General features: G+C 43.8%; 1 protein-coding gene across 1 annotated transcript in view; it reads right to left on the bottom strand.

Moving 5' to 3' along the window:
- The window catches only part of LOC124721210, a 526,868-nt gene extending 500,029 nt beyond the window's left edge, over window positions 1–26,839 (bottom strand). The window contains exon 1 of the mRNA XM_047246062.1: window positions 26,751–26,839. Coding sequence (XP_047102018.1) covers window positions 26,751–26,805 — 55 coding nt within the window. The 5' untranslated portion in view covers window positions 26,806–26,839. The remainder of the gene's footprint in view (window positions 1–26,750) is intronic.
- Window positions 26,840–27,394: the final 555 nt, after the last annotated feature.

Below are 27,394 nucleotides of genomic sequence, written 5' to 3'. Positions count from 1 at the left end.
CCCTACGGGGAAGTAGTAAAGAGCGTGGATTCCTTCATTACTTTAGACACACTTCAATTTGTATAAGAACGTAATGTATATGTAACCTAAAAAAAAATAGATTCCAACAGACATTTCTGTGTTTTACGGCTTACAGGTGAGAAAAAATCAACCGCTAAGAATTCAGTACCCTGTCTCTGAAATAGGTGGATATTTCAGAACACTGATAACGTATGTGAACGACCTACATAAGTTTTTCGGAGCTAATCACTTTGGCATCAGTGAAAGCAAAATAATCAAAAATGGTTCAAATGGCTCTGAGCACTATGGGACTTAACATCTCAGGTCATCAGTCCCCTAGAACTTAGAACATCTTAAACCTAACTAACCTAAGGACGTCACACACATCCATGCCCAAGGCAGGATTCGAACCTGCGACCGTAGCGGTCGCGCGGTTCCAGACTGAAGAGCCTAGAACCGCTCGGCCACACCGGCCGGCTAAAATAATCAGACACAAACACACTCTCACAGTTTTAAGAAGGAAAGAATATATTAAAAAACTAAAAACCCGCCTCGATTGCGAAATAAGCACCTAGTGTTTTTTTGCAATCGAGGCGGGTTTTTAGTTTTTTAATATATTAACCAACGATTGCTGACGCGCTACGATAAAGGTTCTTAGGAAAGAATATCCTCCCAGTACAGTAATGAATCTATGTTCTGATCTACGTAGAAACGGTTCTTTTTTCGGTGAATATCTAAGTACTATTTTAGTATTTAGACTGAATATTCATCACATACAATGACAATGTACCGTACCGAAACGCGAACGCAGATCTTCGATGTGAACCATACGGTCACTATACATGCAGCGACTCGCTACTTTGCATTTCCGAATGTCACTGTTGACCTCCACTTCTGCCTTTCGATGATCCCTTTCGTGTCGCTTCATCGAGCACCAGCTTCCCTAAATGATTTATTGCGGCACTTACAGTCTCATTCGTGATCTTCTGAGGGATCCTCGATCCAGGTCTTCCTACTCTTTATTCCTGTACTCGCTGCTTGTTCGATCAATCACAACAGACTGTCGCCACCTAACTATAACATGATCTGCTGTAACGAAATAATATTTGAGATTAAATGACTGAGCGAGCATTTCCATTGCCTTCCATGTAACATATTTTATCCGGGCTCTACAAACAGCGTCTCTGCAGCATTTCCACCTTCTTTACTTACCGTTAACGGCTTACCAACTATTATACCGAAGAAGGAAGACGATAAATAGAGTTTAACGTTTCATCGGCGGCTAGGCCGTAAGAGATGGAGCACAAGTTCCAATTGAGCAAGGATGAGGTAGGAAATCGGTTTCTTCTTTTCAGAGGACTGAACCTGGCATTTGTCTTAAGTGATTTGGGAAAATCACAGAAAACCTACATCTGAACTGCTGGGCAGACACTTAAATCTCACTCCTCGCGAATGAGCTCCCAGTGTCTTTACCACTGCGAGACTTCGCTCTGTCTCGCTCTTCCAGCGTTGTTCTCTTATGTGTGGTCTTTATGGATACATATATCCGCAGTTAGGAACATGACATTTAGCCAATCGCTGACCATTTTTGAACATATGCGCAGCTAATGTTAACAGAGCCCACTCATTCAATGGTGTGTTCCAAACAATAAATACCGGTAGCTAGAGTGATAAAGGCATCAGTTATTACCCTTAATGAACTCGTCAAAGGTTCTTATGCATGCAAATCTACGAGAGTAAAGTGAGCACAAAAGATGCAAACAGTGCAACAAAAAGCCACTATGACAGTATGTGCAAAGAGGAGTGCCTAAGGACTGTTGACGCAAGGTTTCAATACGATAAAATTCCATGCTTCTGGGCTGTTATGTCCTGTATTCGGTTCCCGACAGATATACGAAATCGTCAGATGCCAGCCTGCAGAGTATTTCATGTCTATGTGTGATCCATACGCTCATAATCTTGTGCTGGGCCTACAATAAACCTAAAGTTCTCCGATATTGTGTAGCACACTTTGCAGGTGACATTATGTTGCTTAGATGATGATGAAGTCCAATACTCCTCGACAGTGCGTAGGGGACGATGCGGGAGACCCGCGCCGCCGTACTAAGCGAGGTCCTAGCGGAGGTGGTTTGCCATTGCCTTCCTCCGACCGTAATGGGGATTAAGGAAGATGATGAAGACGACATAACAACATCCAGTCATCTCGCGGCAGGTGAAAATCCTTGACCCCGCCGGGAATCGAACCCAGGACCCCGTGTTCGGGAAGCGAGAACGCTACCGCGAGACCACGAGCAATGGGCTATGTTGCACCTGTTATTCACTGATGTGGAACACAGATAACTTCTTACTATTGTCTCTGCATATTTGTTTATTACGCAGCATTGACATATTCGTAACTTACGTTCCAGCTGGGAAACTCGATTAAGGGGAAGACTTTCTTCATAGTATGTAACAATATTTATTAAACTTTTAATATTATGATACTCGCGTAAGAATGCGAGCCGAGCAAATTAAGGAGAAAACAAAAATATTACAAATTTCCTTAGTCATACAACCCACTGACACCGAGAGCTTTACAGGAACCTTTGATAGCGCTGTTTAAAGCTGTTCGCCACTCATGGAGTACTTCATATTTTTTGTGTTAACTGAAACATTACATGACAGGAGGCAAACAAACAAGTATCTGGGACAATTGTCTCCGATCACAGTTAACCGCTTTCAGAAGCAGAGTATTAGACTCCCGTGATAGGGCGACCTAGGCGCCATTACTTAGTTGCAGTGCATAGAGGAGCAGCGCCGTTGTGTCTGTTTTGAACGACATATCGCATTCTTATTGTCACCGTAGTGAAAGTGTGCTCGCCTGTTCAAAAATGTGACAAATTAATATGAAAAACTTCGTAGGAAATGTACTCAGGCACAGTCCTTATTGGTATACAGTTACTCCAAACGACGATTGGCTCCTGACATATCTAGCATGGCTCTAGGCTAGCTTTCTCATGTTATTTAAGAATATCCTTCATATTTACAAGGTTGCATAAACTGTCTTTTCTTAAGTTTCTATAGTGCTAACTTTCTGAGGTCGTTTATCCGTTACAATACCGGTAATGGTGCTTTTTTTTCTCCTCCTCCATTGCGGCCGCATTACTCTCAACTAGTAGGCTCACATCTGGAGGTTTACCGTAGGCTTCCTTCGAAGGACACTTTAGGGCTACACACACACACACACACACACACACACACACACACACACACACACATACACAAACATCTTGCGTCACTATAAGCTCATAAATCACAAGTATCCCAGCCTATAAGTTTGTTTACTAGTTCTAAGTCTAAACAATTCACGATCGTTAGAAAGGCTAAGGCTCCCATATATTAATAGTGGTTCAATTTTTCCACTGATATGCTTCACCTCTTTCGTGGTTCACTTAGTGGAATAGCAAGGTATCAGTATCAAAGAGAACAAAATACATTGGCATCCTAGACTATAACTTAGCTGTATAAGATTCAGCTTGTTTTCATCATTTGTCGCTGTTACTGTTCTCCATTTTATGCGAGGATATTAAATTCTATTCAGATTACTCATATAGTTCTCAACAGCCATGGTTTCTGTCTTATATGTCTGACTCCGCTTCTGCGGCTCGTTCTTGTCACTTCTATTGACATTTCTTAATATTTCCTCTCCGCGTATTGATTGAGGTTAGCCAGAAAATAGCGTGACAGAGGCTGTTCTTTCTTAGACTGGCTTCAGTATTCCCGTATTGCGGGCTGGTTTTACCGAGGACACCGATTCCTGTGTTGAAGACTGATAGCATTGCTACACCGAGGGAAACAAGACTTCTTTTCTCATGGCTTCCACAAGCGAATTTTTGTCCTTATTTTCACATGACAGAGCTTAAGTTTTGGTTGAAGATTACTGGCCAACTTTTCCGCGCGAATCAATCTTTTCTAATAACATGATGCACGAAGACTTCAAACTACCATCATACTATTAATTAATTGAGAAGGTCACAATATCATAAGTTCCAATAATTTAAAAGGAATTCATAACGAGGAGTTTTACTGTTATAGAAAACGTTCACAAACACGCTTACAAGCTGTCATCCCAATGTAGATCTGATGCTTTGCACTGAAAACAAACTCAAATATACTTGAGATAAGTGTATCAATTCATGATATTTCATTTCAAATAATGTGGGAGCAACACAAAAACACTAAAAATAGCTTGTTGAGCAATCAACGATAAGAGGACTAATTTTTTTTTGTGAAAAAATGCTAAAGCATTTGCACTCCAAACGTTTTCCAGGATTACGGTAATTTTTACTCCATTCCATTCGTCGAACAGACGCCCAAAACTATATGCCTGTATCTCTTTTGTCCGTCAGTTGTAGAATTTTGGAATATGATTTATGCTCGCTTTTTATGTCATTTTCGGCGGCCGAAAATATCCTCTGTATCAACCATCATGGGTCACGAAAAGAACGATCATGTGAAACCCAGAAGGCGGTAGATACCTGCCGTTTTCCTTCACTTCTGGAAGGCATTCGATATATTTCTGCAGATACATTCTAATGAGCAAAACACAAGGATACGGAACATCAGACAAACTGTATGATTGGATTGAAGAGTTTGTAGCAAACAGAACACAGCATGTCATTGTTAACGGAGAGCAGTCTTCAGACAGAAAAGTAACTTCGGGCATGCCCCAGGGGAGTGTTGTAGAATCATATTGCTTTTCACAGTATATATAAATGACCTTGTGGATAACATCTGAAGTTACACGAGGCTTTTCGCAGACGATGCTGTTGTATACAGAGAAGTTGCAACGCTACAAAATTCTAACGACGGGGGGTGGTGGTGGGGGGGGGGGGGGGTGACAACTGGCCCTCAACATGAACAAATGTAGCATATTGCGAATACATAAACAGAAAGAATCCATTATTACACTACTGGCCATTAAAATTGCTACACCACGAAGATGACGTGCTACAGATGCGAAATTTAATCGACAGGAAGAAGATGCTGTGATATGCAAATCATTAGCTTTTCAGAGCATACACAGAAGGTTGGCGCCGGTGGCGACACCTACAACGTGCTCACATGAGGAAAGTCTCCAACCGATTTCTCATACACAAACAGCAGTTGACCGGTGTTGCCTGGTGAAACGTTGTTGTGATGCCTCGTGTAAGGAGGGGATATGCGTACCATCATGTTTCCGACTTTGATAAAGGTCGGATTGTAGCCTATCGCGTTTGCGGTTTATCGTATCGCGACACTGCTGCTCATGTTGGTCGAGATCCAATGACTGTTAGCAGAATATGGAATAGGTGGGTTTAGGAGAGTAATATGGAACGCCGTGCTGGATCCCAACGGCCTCGTATCACTAGCAGTCAAGATGACAGCCATCTTATCCGCATGGTTATAACGGATCGTGCAGTCACGTCTCGATCCCTGAGTCAACAGATGGGCACGTCTGCAAGACAACAACCATCTGCACGAACAGTTCGACGACTTTTGCGGCAGCATGGGCTATTAGCTCGGAGACCATGGCTGCGGTTACCCTTGACGCTGCATCACAGACACGAGCGCCTGTGATGGTGTACTCAACGACGAACCTGGGTGCACGAATGGCAAAACATCATTTTTCCGGATGAATCCAGGTTCTGTTTACAGTATCATGATGGTCGCATCCGTGTTTGGTGATATCGCGGTGAATGCACACTAGAAACGTGTATTCGTCGTGGCCATACTGGCGTATCACCCTGCGTGAGGATATGGGGTGCCATTGGTTACACGTCTTGGTCACCTCTTGTTCGCAGTGACGGCACTTTGAACAGTGGACGTTACATTTCAGATTTGTTACGACCCGTGGCTCTACCCTTCATTCGATCCCTGCGAAACCCCACATTTCAGAAGGATAATGCACAACCGCTTGTTGCAGGTCCTCTACGGGCCTTTTTGGATACAGAATATGTTCGACTGATGCCATGGCCAGCACATTCTCCAGATCTCTCACCAATTGAAAACGTCTGGTCAATAGTGGCCGAGTAACTGGCTCGTCACAATACGCCAGTCACTACTCTTGATGAACTGTGGTATCGTGTTGAAGCTGCATGGGCAGCTGTACCTGTAAAAGCCATTCAAGCTCTGTTTGACTCAATGCCCAGGCGTACCAAGGCCGTTATTACGGCCAGAGGTGGTTGCTCTGGGTACTGATTTCTGAGGATCTATGCACCCAAATTGCGTGAAAATGTAATCACATGTCAGATCTAGTATAATATATTTGTCCAATTAAAACCCGTTTATCATCTGCATTCCTTCTTGGTGTAGTAATTTTAATGGCCAGTAGTGTATATGATGACACGATTACATAACAGTCACTAGATGCAGTTACTTCCATAAAACATCTAGAATTATGTATACGGAGCGATGTGAGGCGGAATGATCACATAAAACTAACTGCGCGTAAGGCAGATACCAGCCTGAGATTTATTGGAAGAATCTTCAGGGAATGTAGTCCATCAACAAAGGAAACATCTTACAAAACACTCGTTCGACCAATACTTGAACATTGCCCGTGAACATGGGATCCGTACCAGACAGACCTGATAGAGGAAATAGAGGAGATCCAAAAAAGAGCATCGCATTCTTTCAGTAAGCACGAAAGCGTCAAAAAGGTGATCAAAGAACCCCAGTGACAGATGTTGCAAGAGAAGTATACTGCAGCACGTTATAGTTTATTGTTAAAGTTCCGAGAGCGTGCTTTCCTAGAAGAGTTAGCAAATATATTGGTTCCTCCTACGTATACCTCGCAAAAAAGCCATGAAGATAAAACTAGAGAAATTCTCAAGTCCACAAGGAGGCTTACCGGTAATCGTTTTTCCTGCGAACTATTAGCGACTCGAACAGGAAAGGGGGGAAGTGACAGCGGTACACTGAGTCCCCTCCTTCACACACCATAATGTGGCTTGTGGAATACAGACGTAGATGTACATCCAGATCCGTTTAGCACAACCAGCTAATATTTTTGCACAATAACTCATATGTCGCGATGCAAAAATTTCTTCCTACAAGCACGGGTTTTACACCGTGCGGCGCAGGAGCAGGTGACGCCGCTGCTGAGTGTCACGTTGGCGCACAGGAGTCTACACCTCGCAGCTCTGAGCCACCCTTCAGAAAATTACTCTTCAAACACCGAAAACTGCATGTCGTCACCCAGTCGGCAGAATGCCCAGCTTCCCCAGTTCGCTCTCGTTTCATAAAGCTTCGCTCTTCCCTTGTTCGTCCCATAAGGATGGTCTTGAGCGGAAAGCTGGTCCCGGAACCTACATTCCTCGCCGCATGCAATAGCATATTTTTTCAAGTCGACTGTAATTGTTCTACAAAAGTGCGTAGGGGTTAATGCCAATGAGCTAGTATAGTTTGTCACCGGGAGCCAGTCGCTATCTCACCTTTTTGTAGACGGCAACGTCCATCTTACTTGCGCACGAGGAAACCTGGAGCAGTATTCTCAGCAGCAGTTACAAAAAGGGCAATTTTTTAAGTTATGAGAGAACGTGGCTCTGTTGCCTACGTTCTACTAGTGAGCTTTGTCGTAAAGTTATTACTAGAGGAGAGCTTAGCAGTATAATTTCAGCAGTGGGAAGGAAGGATGAAGGAAAGAAGGAATGAAAATATGGGTTCAGATGAAATAAAGGATGGGGAAAAAAATGGTTCAAATGGCTCTGAGCACTATGGGACTTAACATCTATGGTCATCGGTCCCCTAGAACTTGAACTACTTAAACCTAACTAACCTAAGGACGTCACACAACACCCAGTCATCGCGAGGCAGAGAAAACCCCTGACCCCGAAACGATGGGGAAAGAGAGGGAAAAGATGGGTGGGATTTAGTGACTTCACACGCACAGGAGATTGTGTTAATGCAATGGCAAAATTTGAAGATTTATGCCAGACCGGGACTCGAACCCAGAGCTTCTCTTCTTCAGAAGAGTTGTCTTAACCGCCTCGGATATCTCGACAAGCTCAGCGTCCCATACAATCCAAATGCTCAATTTACCGCACCTGACATGCAGCGCCTCTCGTCTATTAACTGCCTGTTCGTAAATTGTTGATTCCCTGATAACCGTATGGCATTGATGGCTGAGAGCCCCCACCTGGGAAAGTTCGATCGCCCAGATGCAAGTCTTTTCAGTTGACGCCACACTGAGGTACTTGCGTGTCGATGATGAGGAGGACAACACAACACTCAGTCCCCGAGCGGAGAAAATCTCCGAGCTGGCCGGGAATCGAACTCGGGCCTGCTGAATAGCAGTCAGACGCACTGACCACTCAGCTAATGGGGCGAACTAATAAAATATATAAATTAGGGTTTAACGTCCCGTAGACGACGAGGTAATTTGAGATGGAACACAGGATCGAAATGGTGAAGGATACTAAGGATATCAGCCCTGCCCTTCCAAATGAACCACCCTGTCCCGAATACAATTCTAGTATCTTATCTTGCACAGAGTGGTTTTACAGTCAAGATGCGGTGAAAGGTCACTCCAAGGTATTTCGGTGTCGACCAGTGTTGCAGCGGTTCGTCTCGTCATTACAGATTTAACTCTGCCTCGCCTCCTTGTTCTTAAGGTGGAATACTTTAAATTGTGTCTTGCCACTCCGGAAATAACTTGACGCCAACAGGGTGTGTTTCAAGTAAATGTCTTCCAGAAATAAATTGCATGTAAAACCATGTGAACTGACAGATAATGTCTTTCCCCTGTACTAATAATGTCGTGTGACTAGGGCCTCCCACCGGGTAGACCGTTTGCCGGGTGCAAGTCTTTCCATTTGACGCCACTTCGGCGACTTGCGCGTCGATGGGGATGAAATGATGATGATTAGGACAACACGACACCCAGTCCCTGTGCGGAGAAAATCTCCGACCCAGCCGGGAATCGACCCCGGACCCTTAGGATTGACATTCTGTCGCGCTGACCACTCAGCTACCGGGGGCGGACTTCCTGTACTAAAGAATGAGCTGAAGAACACAGATATACACTGCGTTTGAGAATTAGTCGCATGCTTATACACATTTCTTCTACTTACAGTCGTCCCTGTTATCGCCTCTATAGATATTTACTCGTCCATCTGCAACGTCCTTGTTCGTTTTATTACAACTGCTTTACTCAAGACATATGAGTAAGCATTCTAGATGTGCCATGTAACTCATATTAATGGACTAGGCTCTTGACATGAAGTTGGGTGACTCGGAAAAAGATGGAGGAACGAATTTTTAGCTTCATTTTGTCGCCGATACAATAGGAGTAGTCTCGAAGACGTACATAGTTTCTGATCACCAGACTGTGCACCAAAGCCTTATGCTACATTCCAAACCTTTCGGGTAGAGACTATCTTTTTCTTGAAGAGTAGTCTTCTCATGTTACCTATGAACGCGGACGGGAAAGAAAGGGAGTTTTTTTAACACCCTGAATGGCTATATATTATACTTGAAATGTGCTCAGCAGACTCATTTACACTTTATAACGATATGTTATAGATATAAAGAGTAACCACCGATTCTTTGAAGAATCTAGCTCCCATGTGTAAAACAGCCTCAAACGTCTGATTACTTTACGAATGAAATGGTTCAAATGGCTCTGAGCACTATGGGACTTAACTTCTGAGGTCATCAATCCCCTAGGACTTAGAACTACTTAAACCTAACTAACCTAGGGACATCACACACATCCATGCCCGAGGCAGGATTCGAGCCTGCGACCGCAGCGGTCGCGCGGTTCCAGACTGTAGCACCTAGAACCTCTCGGCCACTCCGGCCGGCTTTACGAATGAGTTAATGTGTTAAATCTTTGACATCAAGCACGTAAGCGACAAAAAGTTTATGAAAGATTTGAAACTATGCTTAAAGTTTGTTTGACGTCGCTAAACGCTCTCCTTACGAAACACCGGATGAATATGATCTGGGTAATTAGCTCTCCTTTTTAAGCAAAAGCTAGTCTTTCATGCATCTCAGTGTTTATGACGTCGTATCTCCTGAAATGTATGTCGTACAATGATATAATTTTGCTGGCACATTCAATGATACACGTAGATACTCTCTGCGAAGTATGCTGCGAATAGAGTTCGTAGCGACAACGTAAAGTACAGCGACATGACTTATGTTAAAGTTTCACCGTGCGCCATTACAAGCAGAAACTAGTTTTTCACACATCTAAATGTCTATGGCGCCATATCTCCTGAAATATGTGTTGTAGGCATAATTTTGCAGGTTAAATCAGTAGTATATTATGTGTAAGTTGTTAAGTGCTCCAATTCTCAAAACGCTGAATGAATCAAGTCCGGATACTTGCGCCGGCAGTTACGCTGAAAGACAAACACATAGTTACTAACTGTACTGCTTGTGATATTGTCCTACACTTTTAACGAGTAAATTATGACAGCATTTTAAACTTTTTAATTCGGTCAATAATTACTCGAAATGTTGATGGTAAAATTTTTGTTGCCCCTCGAAGTCGTTAGATTGGCAAGTTGCAATTGAATATCGTTCTGGGTCCCATTGGAAGAGAGAGAGCAGCAATGACGACAATAGGGGCGGCCTCCTGTTACTGCTGAACTCTGCTTTAACGTTATTTTAGTAAATGTCGCACTTACAGTTTACACGACTCAAACTTCTCTTTTTGTACGAATACTTTAGTACATTCTTTTCCCCTTTGCATTCATTGAATATACTAGAACCACGTTTTAATAACTTGTCTCGCGTTTTCTTCGGCGGCTTATAATTGTGTTTCTCTGAAATGTACAGTCAGAACTCCCCTTAACCTGTCTACTACAAATGTTGAAAAATGTTTGAGCAGTTTGTCCTTGAATAGTACAGTCCTGTTCCGCTTGTTATTGCGTTTCACTGCTGTGTGCTGGTATAGTGTGTTCATCGAAAGCTAGAGGGCGATTAGTGATTCGCTCTTCCGACACAAAGTACAGAGTTTCACAAGTCGTGGCTATAGGGCCAAATACTAAGAGTACTGACAGGGTGACAATTATTGAACTATATGAAAAAAACGTAACGTAGGTACAAACTACGGCGTCCACACACTTTCAAATGTTCAAATGTGTGTGAAATCTTATGGGACTTAACTACTAAGGTCATCAGTCTCTAAGCTTACACACTACTTAACCTAAATTATTCTAAGGACAAACACACACACCGAGGGAGGACTCGTACCTCCGCCTGGTCCAGCCGCACAGTCCATGACTGCGGCGCCATGGACCGCTCGGCTAATCGCGCACGGCCCACACACTTTATTCAGCATATAAACGTCACTACAAATATTTGGATTTAAGTTATGACACGTTCAATATGCCTCCCATCATTAGTAATGATGTGGCGCATACGAATAGCGAAATTCTGCATGACCCGCTGAAGTGTCGGAAAAAAGATGCAGTCGAGGACCTCCTCAATGGCTGTTTTCAGCCCAGCAATGGTTTTGGGGTTATGGCTGCACACTTTGTTTTTAATATAGTCCCACAAAAAGGAATTGCATTTGTTCAGATCCGGAGAATATGGCGGCCAATCGAGGCCCATGTCAGTGGTCTCTGGGTACCGCAGAGTCGGAATGCGGTCCCCGAAGCGCTCCTCCAGGGCATTGCACACCACACAGTCACCCGTTGAGGATGAAGAGACTTCTCGATCACGAAATGCGGATTCTCAGTCCCCCAAATACGCCAATTTTGCTTATTGACGAACCCATTCAAATAAAAGTAGGCTTCGTCGTTAAACCAAACCATACATGCGCATACTAATTCCCGTCATGCTCCGAGGCCGACCGTGCAGTTTCAACGTCCTAACGCAAACCCGTTCAGAAGTTATGACGATTTTATTTTATATAATTCAATAATTGTCAGCCTGTCGGTTGATGACCAGAAGCTATGAATAATCAAAAAGAAAGTAGCAGTGAGCAGTCATTGTAAATGACTCTCAACGTTTCGTCAGAAACCGAAATTGTGCAATGTTGGTAGTTTGAATTCCTTCCCGCTGTTGACGAAGAACCGGCCGGTGTGGCCAAGCGGTTCTAGGCGCTTCAGTCTGGAACCGCGCGACCGCTACGGTCGCAGGTTCGAATCCTGCCTCTGGCATGGATGTGTGTAATGTCCTTAGGTTAGTTAGGTTTAAGTAGTTCTAAGTTATAGGGGACTGATGGCCTCAGATGATAAGTCCCATAGTGCTCAGAGCCATTTGTTGTACCAAATCATAGCGGACCGCGACACGAGACCAGTTTAACAGTAGGAACACTAGGCTTTCAGAGCTGTGTGTGACTTCAGAGTAAGATGAAAAGAACAGACCTATTTAGAACCTTGAACATAACGAGTTTGGTCCTTGCCAAACAGAATTCGCGGGAAGTGTGACTCTCCTGCTTTCATCTCAAGAAGTCTGCAGCGGAAAGTCTTCATTTGCTATTGGAAGTGTATGGAGGACGGGCTCGGTCGGAAACAACGCGTAGAGACTGGTTTCAACGATTGAAAGACAACGATTTTGAGGGGAGTGACAAAATGTGTGCCGGTTGGTGTGGTGTTACATGAGCTGCTGCAACCTGGTCAGACGGTGAATGCTTATCACTATGAAGGACAATTACTCAGTTTGAAAGGCAAACTTGCAGAAAAACGCCCACAGTATGCTCAGAAACATGACGAAGCCATTATTTTTCATGACAATGCCAAGCCACATGTTGTAAACCGCGTAAAGGACATTTTGTAGGGACTTCGATGGGATGTCTTACCTCGTCACTCGTATTCAAGAGACATCTCCCCTTCCGATTACCATTTGTTTCGATCCATGCAGTATGGCCTTTCTGAATAAATTTCAATCTTTCAGCGATGTCGAAAACAGGCTCCAAGAGTGGATCGCCTCAAAAAATCCTGCACTTTTTGTTGTGGAATCTATTTGCTACCCGAAAAGGTTATAGCTGCCGAAGGACATTACTTTCAGTAAATTATCTCATGCCATTCTGCTAAAATGAGCATATGTTTGGCTCAAATGGTTCAAATGGCTCTGAGCACTATGGGACTTAACATCTGAGGTCATCAGTCCCCTAGAACTTAGAACTGCTTAAACCTAACTAACCTAAGGACATCACACACATCCATGCCCGAGGCAGGATTCGAACTTGCGACCGTAGCAGTCGCGCGGTTCCGGACTGAAGCGCCTAGAACCGCACGGCCACAGCGGCCGGCTAGAGCATATGTTTCCCGCTCAACAAACATCAAGAATTAATTCAAGCACCCAATAGTTACAGGCAAGAGGCATTTCTATCTACAGATAAGGAAGTCATTTAAAGGTAAGTGCTTTATACCATTAATGTTTCATGGCATTTGCACTTTCGATGTCAGTAATCTCATGTTGAAGAGTGTCCATCTGGGCTATATTTTGTGGGACAGAATCCTCATACGTCTAGAAGCAGGTGAGCTACCGATTGCAGTTTTAGCAGCGCTGAACGTTCCACGAAGTGTCATTTAAAAACCTTGGTTACGTTTGAAACACAGGAAACGTTTTCACCGGTTTGTACAAGGCCGTCCAACACTAACCACTCCATAGCCGGGTCGTTTCTTGGCCTTGAGTAGGTAACAAAATCCAGTGACAATAGCAAAGCAATTGTCTGCAGAGCTTACAGCTGTCTTAAGTTTGTTTTCCAGAAAACTTCGCTCCGGACGCTCGGAGCACTTGGTCTGAAGACAGACAGCGTTTGCATCGCTCTCTGCAGTGTTGATACGAGCCTATTTATTGTGGAGTCTACAACATCGAGACTGGACCCTGGATGACTGAAGGGATGTGTTCTTCACAAATGAATTTCATGTGGTTTTCATAATGACTTCCGTCTCACATTCGTTTGAAGGTGCAGCGGTAGGTAGCACAATAACATGAACACCATGCAGAGAGATCACTGTAATGGTGGATCTACATCTAGATATATACTCCGCTAGCCACCAAGTGGTGTGTGGCGGAGGGCACAATTATCGCCAAAGTCATATTTGCCACCCTCTGTTCCACTCGCGGATCGCGGGAGGGAAAAATGACTGTCTGAACGCCTCAGTACTAGCTCTAATATCCGCTATGTTTGAATGGTGATCATTGCGCGCTTTGAATGTTTGTGGTAATAATATATGCTCTACATCCTCGGTGAAGATCGGATTTCGGAGTTTAGTGAGCAGCCCCTTCCGTTTAGCGCGCCGTCAATCTGCAAGTGTGTCCCGTTTCAAACTTTCTATGAGATCTGTAAAGCTCTTGCGATGGCTAAATGTACCACTCACGAATCTTACCGCTCTTCTTTGAACCTTCTCAATCTCTTGAATCAGACCCAGGTGGTAAGGGTCCCATACAGACGAACAATACTCTAAGACTGGACGAACTAACGTATTGTAAGCTATTTCCTTTGTTGAAGGACTGCATCGCTTCAGGATTCTACCATTAAATCGCAATCTAGAGTTTGCCTTACCCGTTACTTTTGTAATCTGATCATTCCATCTGAGATCATTTCGAATAGCCACACCCAGATACTTGACGGATGTTACCGCTTCCAGAGACTGGGCATTTATTTTGTACTCGTACATTAATGGGGATTTTCGCCTTGGTATACGCAGTAGGTTACACTTACTAATATTGAAAGATAACTGCCAGTCATTACACAACGCATTTTTTTCTGCAAATCCTCATTAATTTGTTCACAACTTTCGTGTGATACTACTTTCCTGTAGACTACAGCATCATCGGCAAGCAGTCCTAGCGTGGAGAAGCATAATGTTGGATGAGCTTACGAAGTTCCTATGTCCATCCACGATATAACCCAGAAGAATACTGTTAACGCCCAGAGTACAGAGTTGAGATTTCCTCATCATGAACGAAACTGCCGTTCTACAAAGAGCCTCTGCGGTGAATGAATTTCTGGCAAGTTGAGACTATCGGCAACATGGAGTGGCCAATGAGCCCTCCGGATCTGAATTCTACGGTTCAAATTTAGGTTACAGTGGGTAGTTGAACTGCATCCCGTCAGACACCACAAATGGTTCAAATGGCTCTGAGCAGTATGGGACTCAACTGCTGAGGTCATCAGTCCCATAGAACTTAGAACTACTTAAACCTAACTAACCTAAGGTCATCATACACATTCATGCCCGAGGCAGGATTCGAACCTGCGACCGTAGCGGTCTCGCGATTCCAGACTGTAGCACCTAGAACCGCATGGCCACTCCGGCCGGCTCAGACACCACAAAGGACTTAATAAGACCACCACTCCCAATATAGATGTTCATCAGGCATGTGATAGACTGCTACCACAGTTCTGGAACTGCCTCACAGAGAGCCTGCCCTGGGCCTGCCAAGCGTGTATGATAGCTACAGGTCATCGTATATCCTATTAAGTTTTGATGTAGTGAGCACGTTTTAGCAATTTTTTGTTATTTATAAAATGTGTATTTTCGGTTTCAACAACTATTGCGTGTTATGGACGTTGTTTGAGGCAAATATCTTCTGATGGAGATTTTCTTTGTTGTGTAACGCTCCCGGCATCCAATTCAGAACATGTAATGTCATTTCATGTTTACGTTTAGCTTTTAAAACTGATGTGGTTACCTAAATTGGTCACTTCCGTTTCTATTGATAACGTGTATCGATAATTTTCTTCTCTTCTTGTCTTCAGAGTAATGTGACTAATACCTCACTGTAAACGTTCGTGTGCGAATTAAGAAGGTATCAGTCGCTTTTGACGTGCTCATTTGCAGCACCAGTTTTCTTAATGAGAGCTCGACTTAGAATCTACAATAAAACTTGAAAGTTCTAGGTTTTCACAGTGCAGTAGAATTCAGTTACCTTTTTTGCCATTACAGCACTGTTTGTAGATAACGCAGAGTAGAGTCAAATGTATAGCTATGGTTTAATAGCACAGAACAAGAATAATTTGTGCCGAACCCACAGAAAACTTGTTGGTTACAATTTAGCCATAAAAAGTCGGTAAATGATGATTTCATTTTCTATTTAGTAACGACGATAAAGATACAAGTGTTTCGGTGATATGGTATTGAGATGTTTTCCGTTAACTAGAATTGATACGTTTACAAACTGTCCTATTTTTATCGCTCCCAAGTCGTCTTTGCTGTTAACTGGTCCGCTTACAAATCTATTTCTTCTGTTCTATAGGTATTGTAAACTTTGAGATACGGATCCGATGAATGCTTTACTGATTTTTTAATATAATTTCTGTGGCTTTCCTGGTCGGAGGGAAACCGACATGGATTTATTTTTTTATCGCTCCCAAGTCGTCTTTGCTGAGAACTGGTTCGGTTACAAATCTATTTGTTCTGCTCTATAGGTATTGTAAACTTTGAGTTACGGATCCAACGAATGCTTTACTGATTTTTTAATACAATTTCTGTGGCTTTCCTGGTCGAAGGGAACCCTACATGGATTTCTTTATACAAAGCAATAATAAACTATTCATATTAAACCTGTAATAGTCGACTAGAAGCAAACTAACTACGTATCTCAACAACTGAAATGCTGGATTTGTATTTGGTAAGCTTCAAATCCATGTTACAAAGCCCTGATTTACGTTTTCTGTGCTTTAGCTAAATTACATCAGTGAAGTGTTTCGAATCGCGTCCAGGGATCGTAAAAATTCTGTGGTACTGATGTCTACAAGCATAATCCGCAAACTTACATACGGTGTACGGCGGAGGATACCTTGTCCTACCGCTAGCCATTCCGCCGCGTGGAGTGGCCGCGCGGTTAGAAGCGCCATGTCACAGATTGCGCGGCTCCTCCCGCCGGAGGTTCGAGTCCTTCCTCGGACATGGGTCTGTGTGTTGTTCTTACAGTAAGTTAGTTTAAGTAGTGTTTAAGTCTAGGGATCTATGACCTCAGCAGTTTGGTCACTTAGTAATTGACACGCACACACGCACACACACACACACACACACACACATACGCACACACACACACACACTAGCCATCATTCCCGTTACTGTTCTACTCCCGCATGGTGCGAGGGAAAAACGACTGTCTATATGCCACCGTACGAGCCGAAATTTATCTTACCTTGTCTTCGCACTGTTTAGGCGAAATGTATGTTGGTGGCAGTAGAACCGTTCTGCAGTCAGTTCCAAATGTCTTTTCTCTAAACTTTCTCAAAAGTCTTTCGTGAAAAGAACGTCGTCTTCCCTCCAGAAATTCCCATTTGAGTTCACGGAGTATTTCCGTAATACTCGCGTATTGCTCGAACCTACCGGTAACAAATCTAGCAGCTCGACTCTGAATTATTTCAAAATCCTCCCTTAACCCGATCTGCAGGGGAACCCAGACACTCGAACAGTACTCAAGAATGGGTCGCGCAAGTGTTTTATACGCGGTCTCCCTTACAAATGAGCCACATTTTTTCCAAAATTCTCCCAGTTAACCGAAGTCGACCATTCGCCATGTCATGTGCTCGTTCCATTTTATATTACGTTTCAATGTAACGTATAGATATTTAATCGAAGTGACTGTGTCAAGCAGCACACCACAAATATTTCATTCGAAAATTACTGCATTCTTTTACCTACTAATCTACTTCAACGTACATACCGCTACATTTCATTTAGAGCAAGATGACATTCATAACACCAAATATAACCGAGCGAGGTGGCGCGGTGGTTAGCACACTGGACTCGCATTCGGGAGGACGACGGTTCAATCCCGTCTCCAGCCATCCTGATTTAGGTTTTCCATGATTTCCCTAAATCGTTTCAGGCAAATGCCGGGATGGTTCCTTTGAAAGGGCACGGCCGATTTCCTTCCCAATCCTTCCCTAACCCGAACTTGCGCTCCGTCTCTAATGACCTCGTTGTCGACGGGACGTTAAACACTAACCACCACCACCACCAAATATAAAATCGATCTAAGTCATCCTGTAGCTTCCTACAGTAATTCAACGGTGACGCTTTCCCATACACTATAGTGTCATCAGCAAATAGTCACCAATTTCTACTCACACTATCCGTCAGATCGTTTTTGTTTACAGAGAACAAGAACGGTCATGTCACATTTCTCTGGGGCGCTCCTGACGATACTCTTTTCTCTGATGAAAAGTCGCCGTCCAGGGCAATATAATGGGTTCTGTTACTTAAAGTCGTTGAGTCACACACATATCTGAGAACCCAGTCCGTATGTACGAACCTACATTGACAGTCTGCATTGGTACACTGTGTCAAACGCTTTCCGGAGATCTAGAAAAATTGAATCTACTTGTTGTCAATCATCCGTGGTACGCAGAATATCGTGCAAAAAAAGGGCAGCCATCAGCATTACCACGATTTTAGACAATGTTACACACACTAGTGAATTCAGATAGTTGTCGACTACATCCGTACAATCAGAATCACAGGTATAAAAACACATGATAATCACAACACTCGTAGTTAATCCCTTTATCTGGAAGGTATCTAAAAGTAAAGTGAGGCAGTGAACGTTGGAAGCAATGCGGAAGTCCCACATTCCTGTTCTGGGAAAGGTCCTAGTGCAGATGGATTGCCATTGCTAATCTGATACGAACCGTCAGTTGTGTATGTGTACCGTGAGGATGGTGAGGCGAGTTCTAATGTAGTATTGTAGCGTCTGATCTGTTTTGTTAAGAATGAGTTTTGAATTACGCCATATGCCATATTCCTCTCTAATATCGACAACGAACTCCTTGAGTTTCATCAACTGTACCACATGCCGTCTCACTAAACAGATTTCCCCCATGCCGATCGCCACCTGTTTATTGTAAGTTAGCTGTATCGGCTAGGGAGATGAGCTTGTAGGGGGTTAATTACCTCAGTTCTCAGTTAGTTTACTGTAAGGATTCATCTAAATCTACATGGATACTCTGAAAATCACATTTAAGTGTCTGGCAGAAGGATTGTTGATCTAAGGCGAAATAAATGCGTGATCAACTCTCTCTCTTTCTCTCTCTCTCTCTCTCCCCCTCTCATGCACACACACACACACACACACACACACACACACAAAGAAAATTATAAACTGGTCGCCCAACACGTTACGGATATATTTCTCTTTTAAGAAGTCACTAATGGAGTAAAATATATGAGAAACTTGTTAGTTCTTTATATAGAAAAAATAAAATAAAAATGCGCATGTGAGCTGGTTTCACGTACCTCACAGTCGATGAAATAGATTAAAGTAAAAACCGTACTGCTGTCAACTAAAAGGATTTCTTGTTACCAGAAAGGTGCTATGCCACCGCCGTAAGGGAACTAGTGTTTTCGCCACAACCAGGTCATCTCTTATCGTTACTAACGGCTTGTTTGTCACATTACATAGGAGCAATATCGGTCTGCCAGTTTTTGTGACGGAACAGGAAGAACGCCTCCGATAGTATAATGAGTAGCAACTATTAACGGCCCACTGTCTGACATAACACGTAACCTGAGCACCGTCTTCATACACTTCCCCAAACGTTAAGGAGAAGGCCAGACTCTTTCTCCATTTACGTGACAATATTACAAGAGGTGCGAAACTTAAGTTCCTACGTTCAGATAAAGGGTTTACAAGATCCACAGAGAGATAGCTCAGGCTGTTTCCACCAAGCCGATTTTAAGGTGGCGTTGTGACGCGAGGAAGGGCATTCGGCCAAAGAAATTCATGCCAGATCGCGTGATGCGTGAGTGCTCCCCGTGTTGCGACCATGCAACTAACGTGCTAAAGAAAATAAAAGACTGTGACAACAAAACGGACTCTTGGTGAGAGTTCTGCAACTTCCTCCTAATTATAACGGATTACTGGCAAGCGCAACAGGCACGCGTTTCAAATACATCGCCAGATTTTAAACGATTCTTGAGAACAGATACTTCTTTCGTTTCCGAAGAACTTTGAATAAGGCTATTTTTAATACTCTTCCTTCTCTCATTGTCCTCCACCTTGTTAGCTTCAACAGTTTTTTGGACTGCTTTCTAGCTCCAATAGCGTACGTGTTGAGCCTTTGGTGACGTATCAAGGAAGACTCTTACTGCGTACAGCTGTTTGGTGTCAGCTGACAGGTTTCGATGATGACACGCACAAGGAACTTTCTGGCACCACTCTGCTACGCTTCCGCTGTCTACATGTATCACATAAGCAATATTCATAACTTTAGGTAATTCCCTTTTTCTACAACATATACGATAATGGCGTAGTTTCTACTTAACACACGAAAATTAAAATTTATTTTGCACGCTTCTTACGACTCGTGCCATCAAAGGATGGGGCAGGATTATTAAGTAACTGTCCGCGGCTCGTGGTTCGATTCCCGAGACGAATGGGTGTTGTGTGTATTTCATCATCATTTCATCCTCATTCACTCGCAAGTCGCCGTAGTGGCGTTAAAGAACTTGTGGAGCGGCGGCCGAACCACCCCGCGAGGGGTCTCCCGGCCACCAATGCCATACGCTCATGATTATTATTAAGTAACTCATTTATGTTAACTTATGTGTATAAATTTTCAACCAATAGGGTGAGCACCGAGAGGGATGGCACAATGGTAAGACAAGAAACTTGTATTCGAGAGGTCGACACTTCAAATCGCCGTCTGGCCAAACTGGTTTAGGTTTTCCGTTATTTCCATAAACTGCTTAGCCTCAATCAGTTTATGGAAACAAGGAAAAACCTAAATCTGTTGAGCCAGACGGGAATTTGAAGTGTCGACCTCCGGAATACACGCGGACGGTTCGTTGCGCATCATTCTTCAATCCGAGCTTCTGCTCCTTCTCTGATAATATCGCCATAGACAAGACATTAAACTCTGGTGTTCCTTCCGCAAGGGTGAGTGATACCGATAAACATAACTTTTACGTAATTTACCGCACCAGTTCCGGCGTTACGCTCAACCGATTCAAGATTCTCCCTCAGATACAGGATCTGTGCCATTCTCATCAAATCTGTTATTGTGTTCGAATCCCTAGGGGAGGTATATTTATTACTTTATTTAGCGACTTGTGTCTTTCCTATGCTATTCATAAAAAGGTACCCATAGATCTAAAAATGTAAGTATGTATGTATGTATGCCCCACATCTTTTCGTAAACCACTTGATCGATTTTGACCAAACATGGTACACATATTACTTGCTGTCTGGAATGAATCTCTGTGGGGGTAAGAACCATCTACCTTTCAAAGGGGTGGCGGTGGGAAAGTACTGTAGCTCATGACGCGCAAATAGTCAGACTATATTGATGCATTATTTGAGACTGAAAGCACTTAGTGACTTGCAACGAATCTTACACACGACTTCAAACAGTAAAGAAAATTATTCTCGCTGAAAACCTAGACAAAATTACGAAGGAAAAAAAGTTTATCTGTTAGTACATTTTTACTGCTGTTGCAGTAAAAATGCCGCATCAGGAATGACGTTTTAATTTATTACTTCTTTACTATAAACTCCATTCACAACACGTTTCACAGACATTAGTCACATATGCCACTGAATTTAACATTGTACGACATATATTTCAGAAGATACAACGTCATAAATACTGAGATGCGTGAAAAACTGGCGTATCATGCATGATGTTTAAATTTTGTTACCGCTTTGCTACTAACTGTGTTCGCAGCGTATTTCGTAGACAGCAGTCACATACGCTGCCGAATGCAGCTACAAAATTCTACTATTGCACGACTCATAGTTCAGGAGATACTACATCATAAACATTGAACTGCGAAAACGAAACTACAGGTCGAAATTCGCTAGAGATACGGGTGCAATATGTGTGCAGATATTTGTGAAATATATTAAATATATGTAAAATATGTGACATATGCTTATGTGGACAAAGCTGAAGACAAAAATTTCCTCCTAAATCACTGGATCGATTGCAGCCACACTTGGTACACATATTACTCGCTATCTGCAAAGAAATACTGTGGAGATAAGAACTAGCAACCTCGTTTTGGAGTGGGGGTGATAAGGCGGAGAGAGAACGGGGGGAAGAAGAGAGGAACAGAGAAAGAGGGGTAAGAACGAAATGTAAGTACCTAAGGGGGAGGAGGAGTTGGACAGAGAGAGATGAAGGAGGAACTAACTGGATAGAGAAAGGGAAGAGAGCGGGGGGAGATAGACAGAGAGGAGTTGGAGGAGGAGATAGATTGAGAGAGTGAGGAGGAGGGGGTGGACAGAGAGAGTAATTGGACGGAGAAAAGGAAGAGGAGATGGGCATAGATAGAGAGAGGAGAAGGTGATGGACTGAAAAAGGGGGACGAAGAGAGAGATAGAAAGAGGCAGAGGAGGAGATGGACATAGAGAGGGGGAGTAAGCAGTGGACAGAGAGAGGGGCAGGAGGAGATGCAGGTGGTCAGGAGAAGATAGAGGGGGCAAGAGGAGATGGATAGAGAGGGAAGACCTATAGTCTCATCGACATTTAAGTTATTTATAACGAAATGTAAGTTCAGACTGGAAAAGGATGGAGCCTGGGGTCGGTAGTGGCCTCTTAGAAGAAACCATCATGGCATTCGTTGGTAGTTTTTTTATGGAGACCACGGAAAACTTAAATCGCAATTACTGGACGGAGACTTAAACTCCGCTGCTTCCGTTGACTACAGTGGTTTCTTAACAATTTTTGCGCCTCGTATGATCGATAAGAGATCTACAAGGAGATAGTGGTGGAAACAGTAGCGAGCCACTTCGCTTTAGAAATAGTAGATGAAATGCGGTGGACATCTAATAATACTAGACACGGGCGATACATCCTGTTCCATAATTTAAGTTGTTCAAGAACCAAGCGACCATGAGGACGTGATAAAGCGTTCCACGTGTTATAAGTGAACACTGTTGTTATATTCGTGTTAAACGTACGAGACTCCAACATCATGTGTTCTTATTAAAATACCTTTTCAGCTTAATCATGACTAAACACAAAACATGAAACTCATTGGTACATCATAGATAAGAAAATGGCGACTTGCCCGATTAGGAATATTCAACTTAGTGCAAGTAAGCTTGAATGGTATCACACAGAATTCCATTAGAATGTTAATTTTCCCAACAAACTTGCAACAGAAGAAGATTGGGGTTAGTGGCCTGATATCGACGGCATTAGCTAGGATGCAGGAACATGGAACGCGAAATTATTCGTCACTTTTTCATCATGGAATTGGTCTAAGGTGGTTTAGAGAACACAAGAAAAAGAACAGGTATGATGATATCATGAAAATGAGGAATTCCTTTTCGCACTAACGTGTACAATGAATAAAATATTTCATCATTTTACACGGTCCGATTACCTCAGGAAATAGCTAATGGGACATATAAGTAAACTCGTATCTAATTAATGCTCCCGACCATGGTGAATGTAAAGGTAAATTTTCTAAAACGAATCCTTTCTCACGTAGAGTTTAATAAGTCAGTAACATCATCCTCAAGATCAGGAAAAACGGTTTTATTGCTTTTGATGCATCAGTAGTGGAAGTAATCAGATGTGATTCGATTGAACAACAACAACAAAAATATTCATCTAGTATATTTCGTGGAAAACATGGAGAAATGTAGCAAATATTGAGAGATGCGAGTGTTGGAGAAAGTCGTTGAGCGATCCTTGAGATAGCAATGGAGGAGGGGGAGAGCCGACGCTATTCTGTGACCTTGGCTCGCACTACTCGGACCTTGTTTTTTCAATAAACTTATAGAACATTTGCAGAAATAAAAGGGTTGCACTCTGCCATAGTTTTAAAAGAGAAATAAATAAATTGTCGGAAAGCCATGAATATGAGCATAAAGCTGTTTCGTGCAAGCTGGAGCTTACAAAAAGGTAAGAAGTGAAAAGCTAGAAAATAAATTTACTAGGCGAAAGTGGCTACTTTTATCGAGTAATCTAAGAGAATGGGAATTTTCGAGACATAGCAAAACATCTTCGTTTTTTTTTGTTTGTTTACAGGTGGCAGTGAAGAAGGAAAAAGAAAGAAAAATTCCTTATCACTCTCTGGAAGCTAACTCATTGAAAACTACGAAAGTATTTTCAAAAAGACCCTTCTTCATGTACATAACTAGTATCAGCGCCATAAACGTCGTCAAGTTGTTCCTGCCCACGGATATAAGACCTTGCTTTCACTTCGCTTTCTTTCTGACGCTTAAAGTTCGATGTTATCATCTAATACAGTCAATGGCAGCAAGATTTCTCTGCGAGCCATAAATCGGATATGACCTGTGCCACTGCGACGCAGTCTGTGGCCACTTTATGGCTGAGCGCGCAGAGTAACGGTATCTTCTGCCTCGTGTGGTCCACCAACTCGCAGGTGTGTTACACACCTCTGCATCAATCCAGGGGCGGAAGAAGCAATACGTCGATCGTCACCGCCAACGAGATATCGTGATTGCTAAGTCAACATCGGTTACGTAAACTAAACAGACATATTCAAGTAAGCGCTGACTTTTCAGAAAAAGGCCTCCCTTTTTAAGAAGATACAGGGTGCTAATACTGTGCAGTAGCTGCATTAACCAGGGAACTGTTTTTCTATGACGCTACGTTTCTATGGTTAAGTGATTTAAAAGGTGAAAGTATATAACATCTATGTGTGAAACACACCAGGTTTGTTAACATAGTGAAAGTAGTGCACATTACTTCCTTGCCCTAAGGACGACTACGGATCGAACTCATTTTTGGCTACAAAATAAACACACTGTCCGATAAGTTTGTTGGGTAAGACCAGCGGAAACAGTGTATTGTCTTTAAATAACTCACTTTATAGATTCCTTACATAACAAGAAGAAACGGATTTGACGCCTAATGAATGACTACACGAGGAGCAACATTGACTACATGGCGACACGGGAGTCTGTTGAGAATTCAGACGAAGCACTAAAAGCTGTTCCGTTAAGTAGGTGGGCGCAGAATGGGAGGCGGATGCGAGTAAGAAAGAGATATTGTTCCAGAACCGTAAGATCACACACCGTGTGCACAGGAATAGGCACGTTGGCGTCTGAAATCAATATGGCCGCGCACGATCGAGCACTGGAACCAACGTGTCTGAAGCGTCGGACGCTCGGCCACAAGATCGTTTACTTGCGACCAGAAGCTTGCGTAAGGGCCGTGATGGACACGAACGCATTTTAACATTTAAATGCAAGCAGACTGATGTAAGCAGTAAGTAACACTTTAGAATAGCTTGAAATTGCTTAGATGTTTGAGGTTAAAAGCATGAAACTACAGAATGTCTCGACTGAGAGAGCAAAGATTTGAGAATCCTAGTCTCGATAGGTCTTTTGCAAGATAAATACTGCATATTAGCAGTGCCACTAGAAGCAAAACTACTGGTACATTACCACTGACTCTGAAGCTATACCGCCGTTTTAAGATAATAATTTAGGATGTTGGACCAAGCCATTCTTTCCAACACGCTGCTTTCAGCAAGAATGATTTTAAAAACTGTTTAATTCGAGAAACAACAATGATTAAAATCGCTAGCACTGAATGTGGCGCCTAGTACATATTCAGTAGTAAAATTTGGAAAAAATTGTTGAACTGTGGAGCGTAAACGTGTGTTTTTCATTGAAAGAAGCAGCATTTCAAATTCTATGGGTTATAACTTCTGATTACTGAAAAGAAGAGCAAGGCAAAGTAATTTACGGCCATTATTAGACTATCAAATAATCAAGCATAAAATGTGTAATGGTATTGATCTCTGGACACTCTACGATAGTGGCGGCAGCAGAAAAGAGGCGTGAGATATGGCTACAGACCGTGGCATTCTCTGACCAACATCATACCAACTAGCAACACATTATCCGAATTACCGAGTGTTTATAGTTGCCAAGGGTTACATAAGCAGCTCCAGCGAACAGAGATGATCTAGGACAGGTAAACAACTTAACGACGCGAAGGAAACGCTGGCGGAGGTTAGTCCATCACGACGCCTCGCATTAAATCCATTATAGCTTCCTAACGCACTGTAAACGTCTACAAAGTGGAACTGAAACAAACCACAAAAACGCCACATGCAGAGCCGTCGGTCTCTGTACGTTGTACGGTAACCGTGCCAAACGACAGAAGCAGTAAAATATCTGCGGACGGCTGTTCACGATGCACCGGAGCGCAGCCACAGTGGCGTCAGAGGTTTGCTCTTCAAACGCCCTCTGCGCTTATGCTGGAAACGTGACACACATTCCGAAGACTAGAGCAGCGTTCTCTTCAGCGTCGTACCCGGAAGACGAACGCGTGTTACCGAACTGCAGCCTCAGTTTATCACGGACACGCGAAAGGGTTTCTTATGCGATTTCGTTTATCCGTACAATGAGAAAATTGGTCCGTCTCCTGGGACTCGAAGAGATACAGAGTCGAAAACATGCCGTGTGGTGGAACAACATTCTGTTGTAGAAGAGGAAACTGGAATACGAAGAGCGTGCTCAAGTGAGAGTCTCGTAGCCCAGGAATCCTTCGTGCTCGCCACGAAGAGGAGTCCCAACCTTCGATCCGCATGTCGGGGTCAGTACGGTCTGTAATGTGAGTGCAGCGGCCAGAGTCGAGCACGGAAGCTAGTGCGAGAAAAGGATCGGAGAGACGAGGTGATCGATTGCGGCAGTGGCGGCGGCACTGATCGCGGGCCACGTTACGTAAGCGGCAGGTAAAGAGGCGCGCGGTTACACAACGGGGGGACGGACCGGAGTCGGCGCGGACGGCGTTTTCGGAAGGAGGCGGGTGTCGGACGTCAGGTGTCGGGCCGCGGACCACCGGAAGGTGGTGATCGATAGAGGCGCGCGCTACTCACCGCAGATGGGGAGCACCCTCCAGCGCGTCTTCCGCTTGTTGCCCTTCTTGCCCATGGGCCTGCCGGCATGCTCGTGTGCGCGAGGCGGAGGCTGCGGCGCGTCTGGTGCGCGCCGGCGGCGGCGGCGGCGGCGGCGGCGCCAGCGCAGCGCAGTCACATGGCCGCGGCCGCCGCTCCGCGCACGCGCACACCACTCGCTGGCGCCGACGCCCCCCCGTGCAATTTCAGCGCCGCTTCCCGCTTCCCGCTCAATTCTTTTGGCCATGCGCCATGCGGCGCGGACACCGTCTCTTCTTGCACGCGCCCAGACGCTCCGTCGCCACACCGTCCGCGACTCCGCCGCCGGGCCTTCCTCTGACGAGTCCTACGCGGCAACCACTGCACGCCATCCCCGGCACTGCCTTCTCGTCTCTCCTCAGCCGTATAAAGTCGGCTTTACATTTGTGCTCTGCGAACTACTTTACGGTGAGCTTGTTCTCTGTAAGGTACACACCTCACCAGTACCATACAGGGTGTCTCACAAGGGGAAGGCGTCAGACACGGCCAACCGATTCGGCTCAGATTTGGCAGGTCGCTTGTGTACAACCTAAAACGAAGGAATCTAAGACATTTTGGGTCAACACCCCCGCGTTTGTGAGAAAATC

The sequence above is a fragment of the Schistocerca piceifrons genome, chromosome X (genome assembly GCF_021461385.2).
Source record: "Schistocerca piceifrons isolate TAMUIC-IGC-003096 chromosome X, iqSchPice1.1, whole genome shotgun sequence".
Lineage (NCBI taxonomy): Eukaryota > Metazoa > Arthropoda > Insecta > Orthoptera > Acrididae > Schistocerca > Schistocerca piceifrons.
This window is presented reverse-complemented; position numbering and strand designations above follow the sequence as displayed.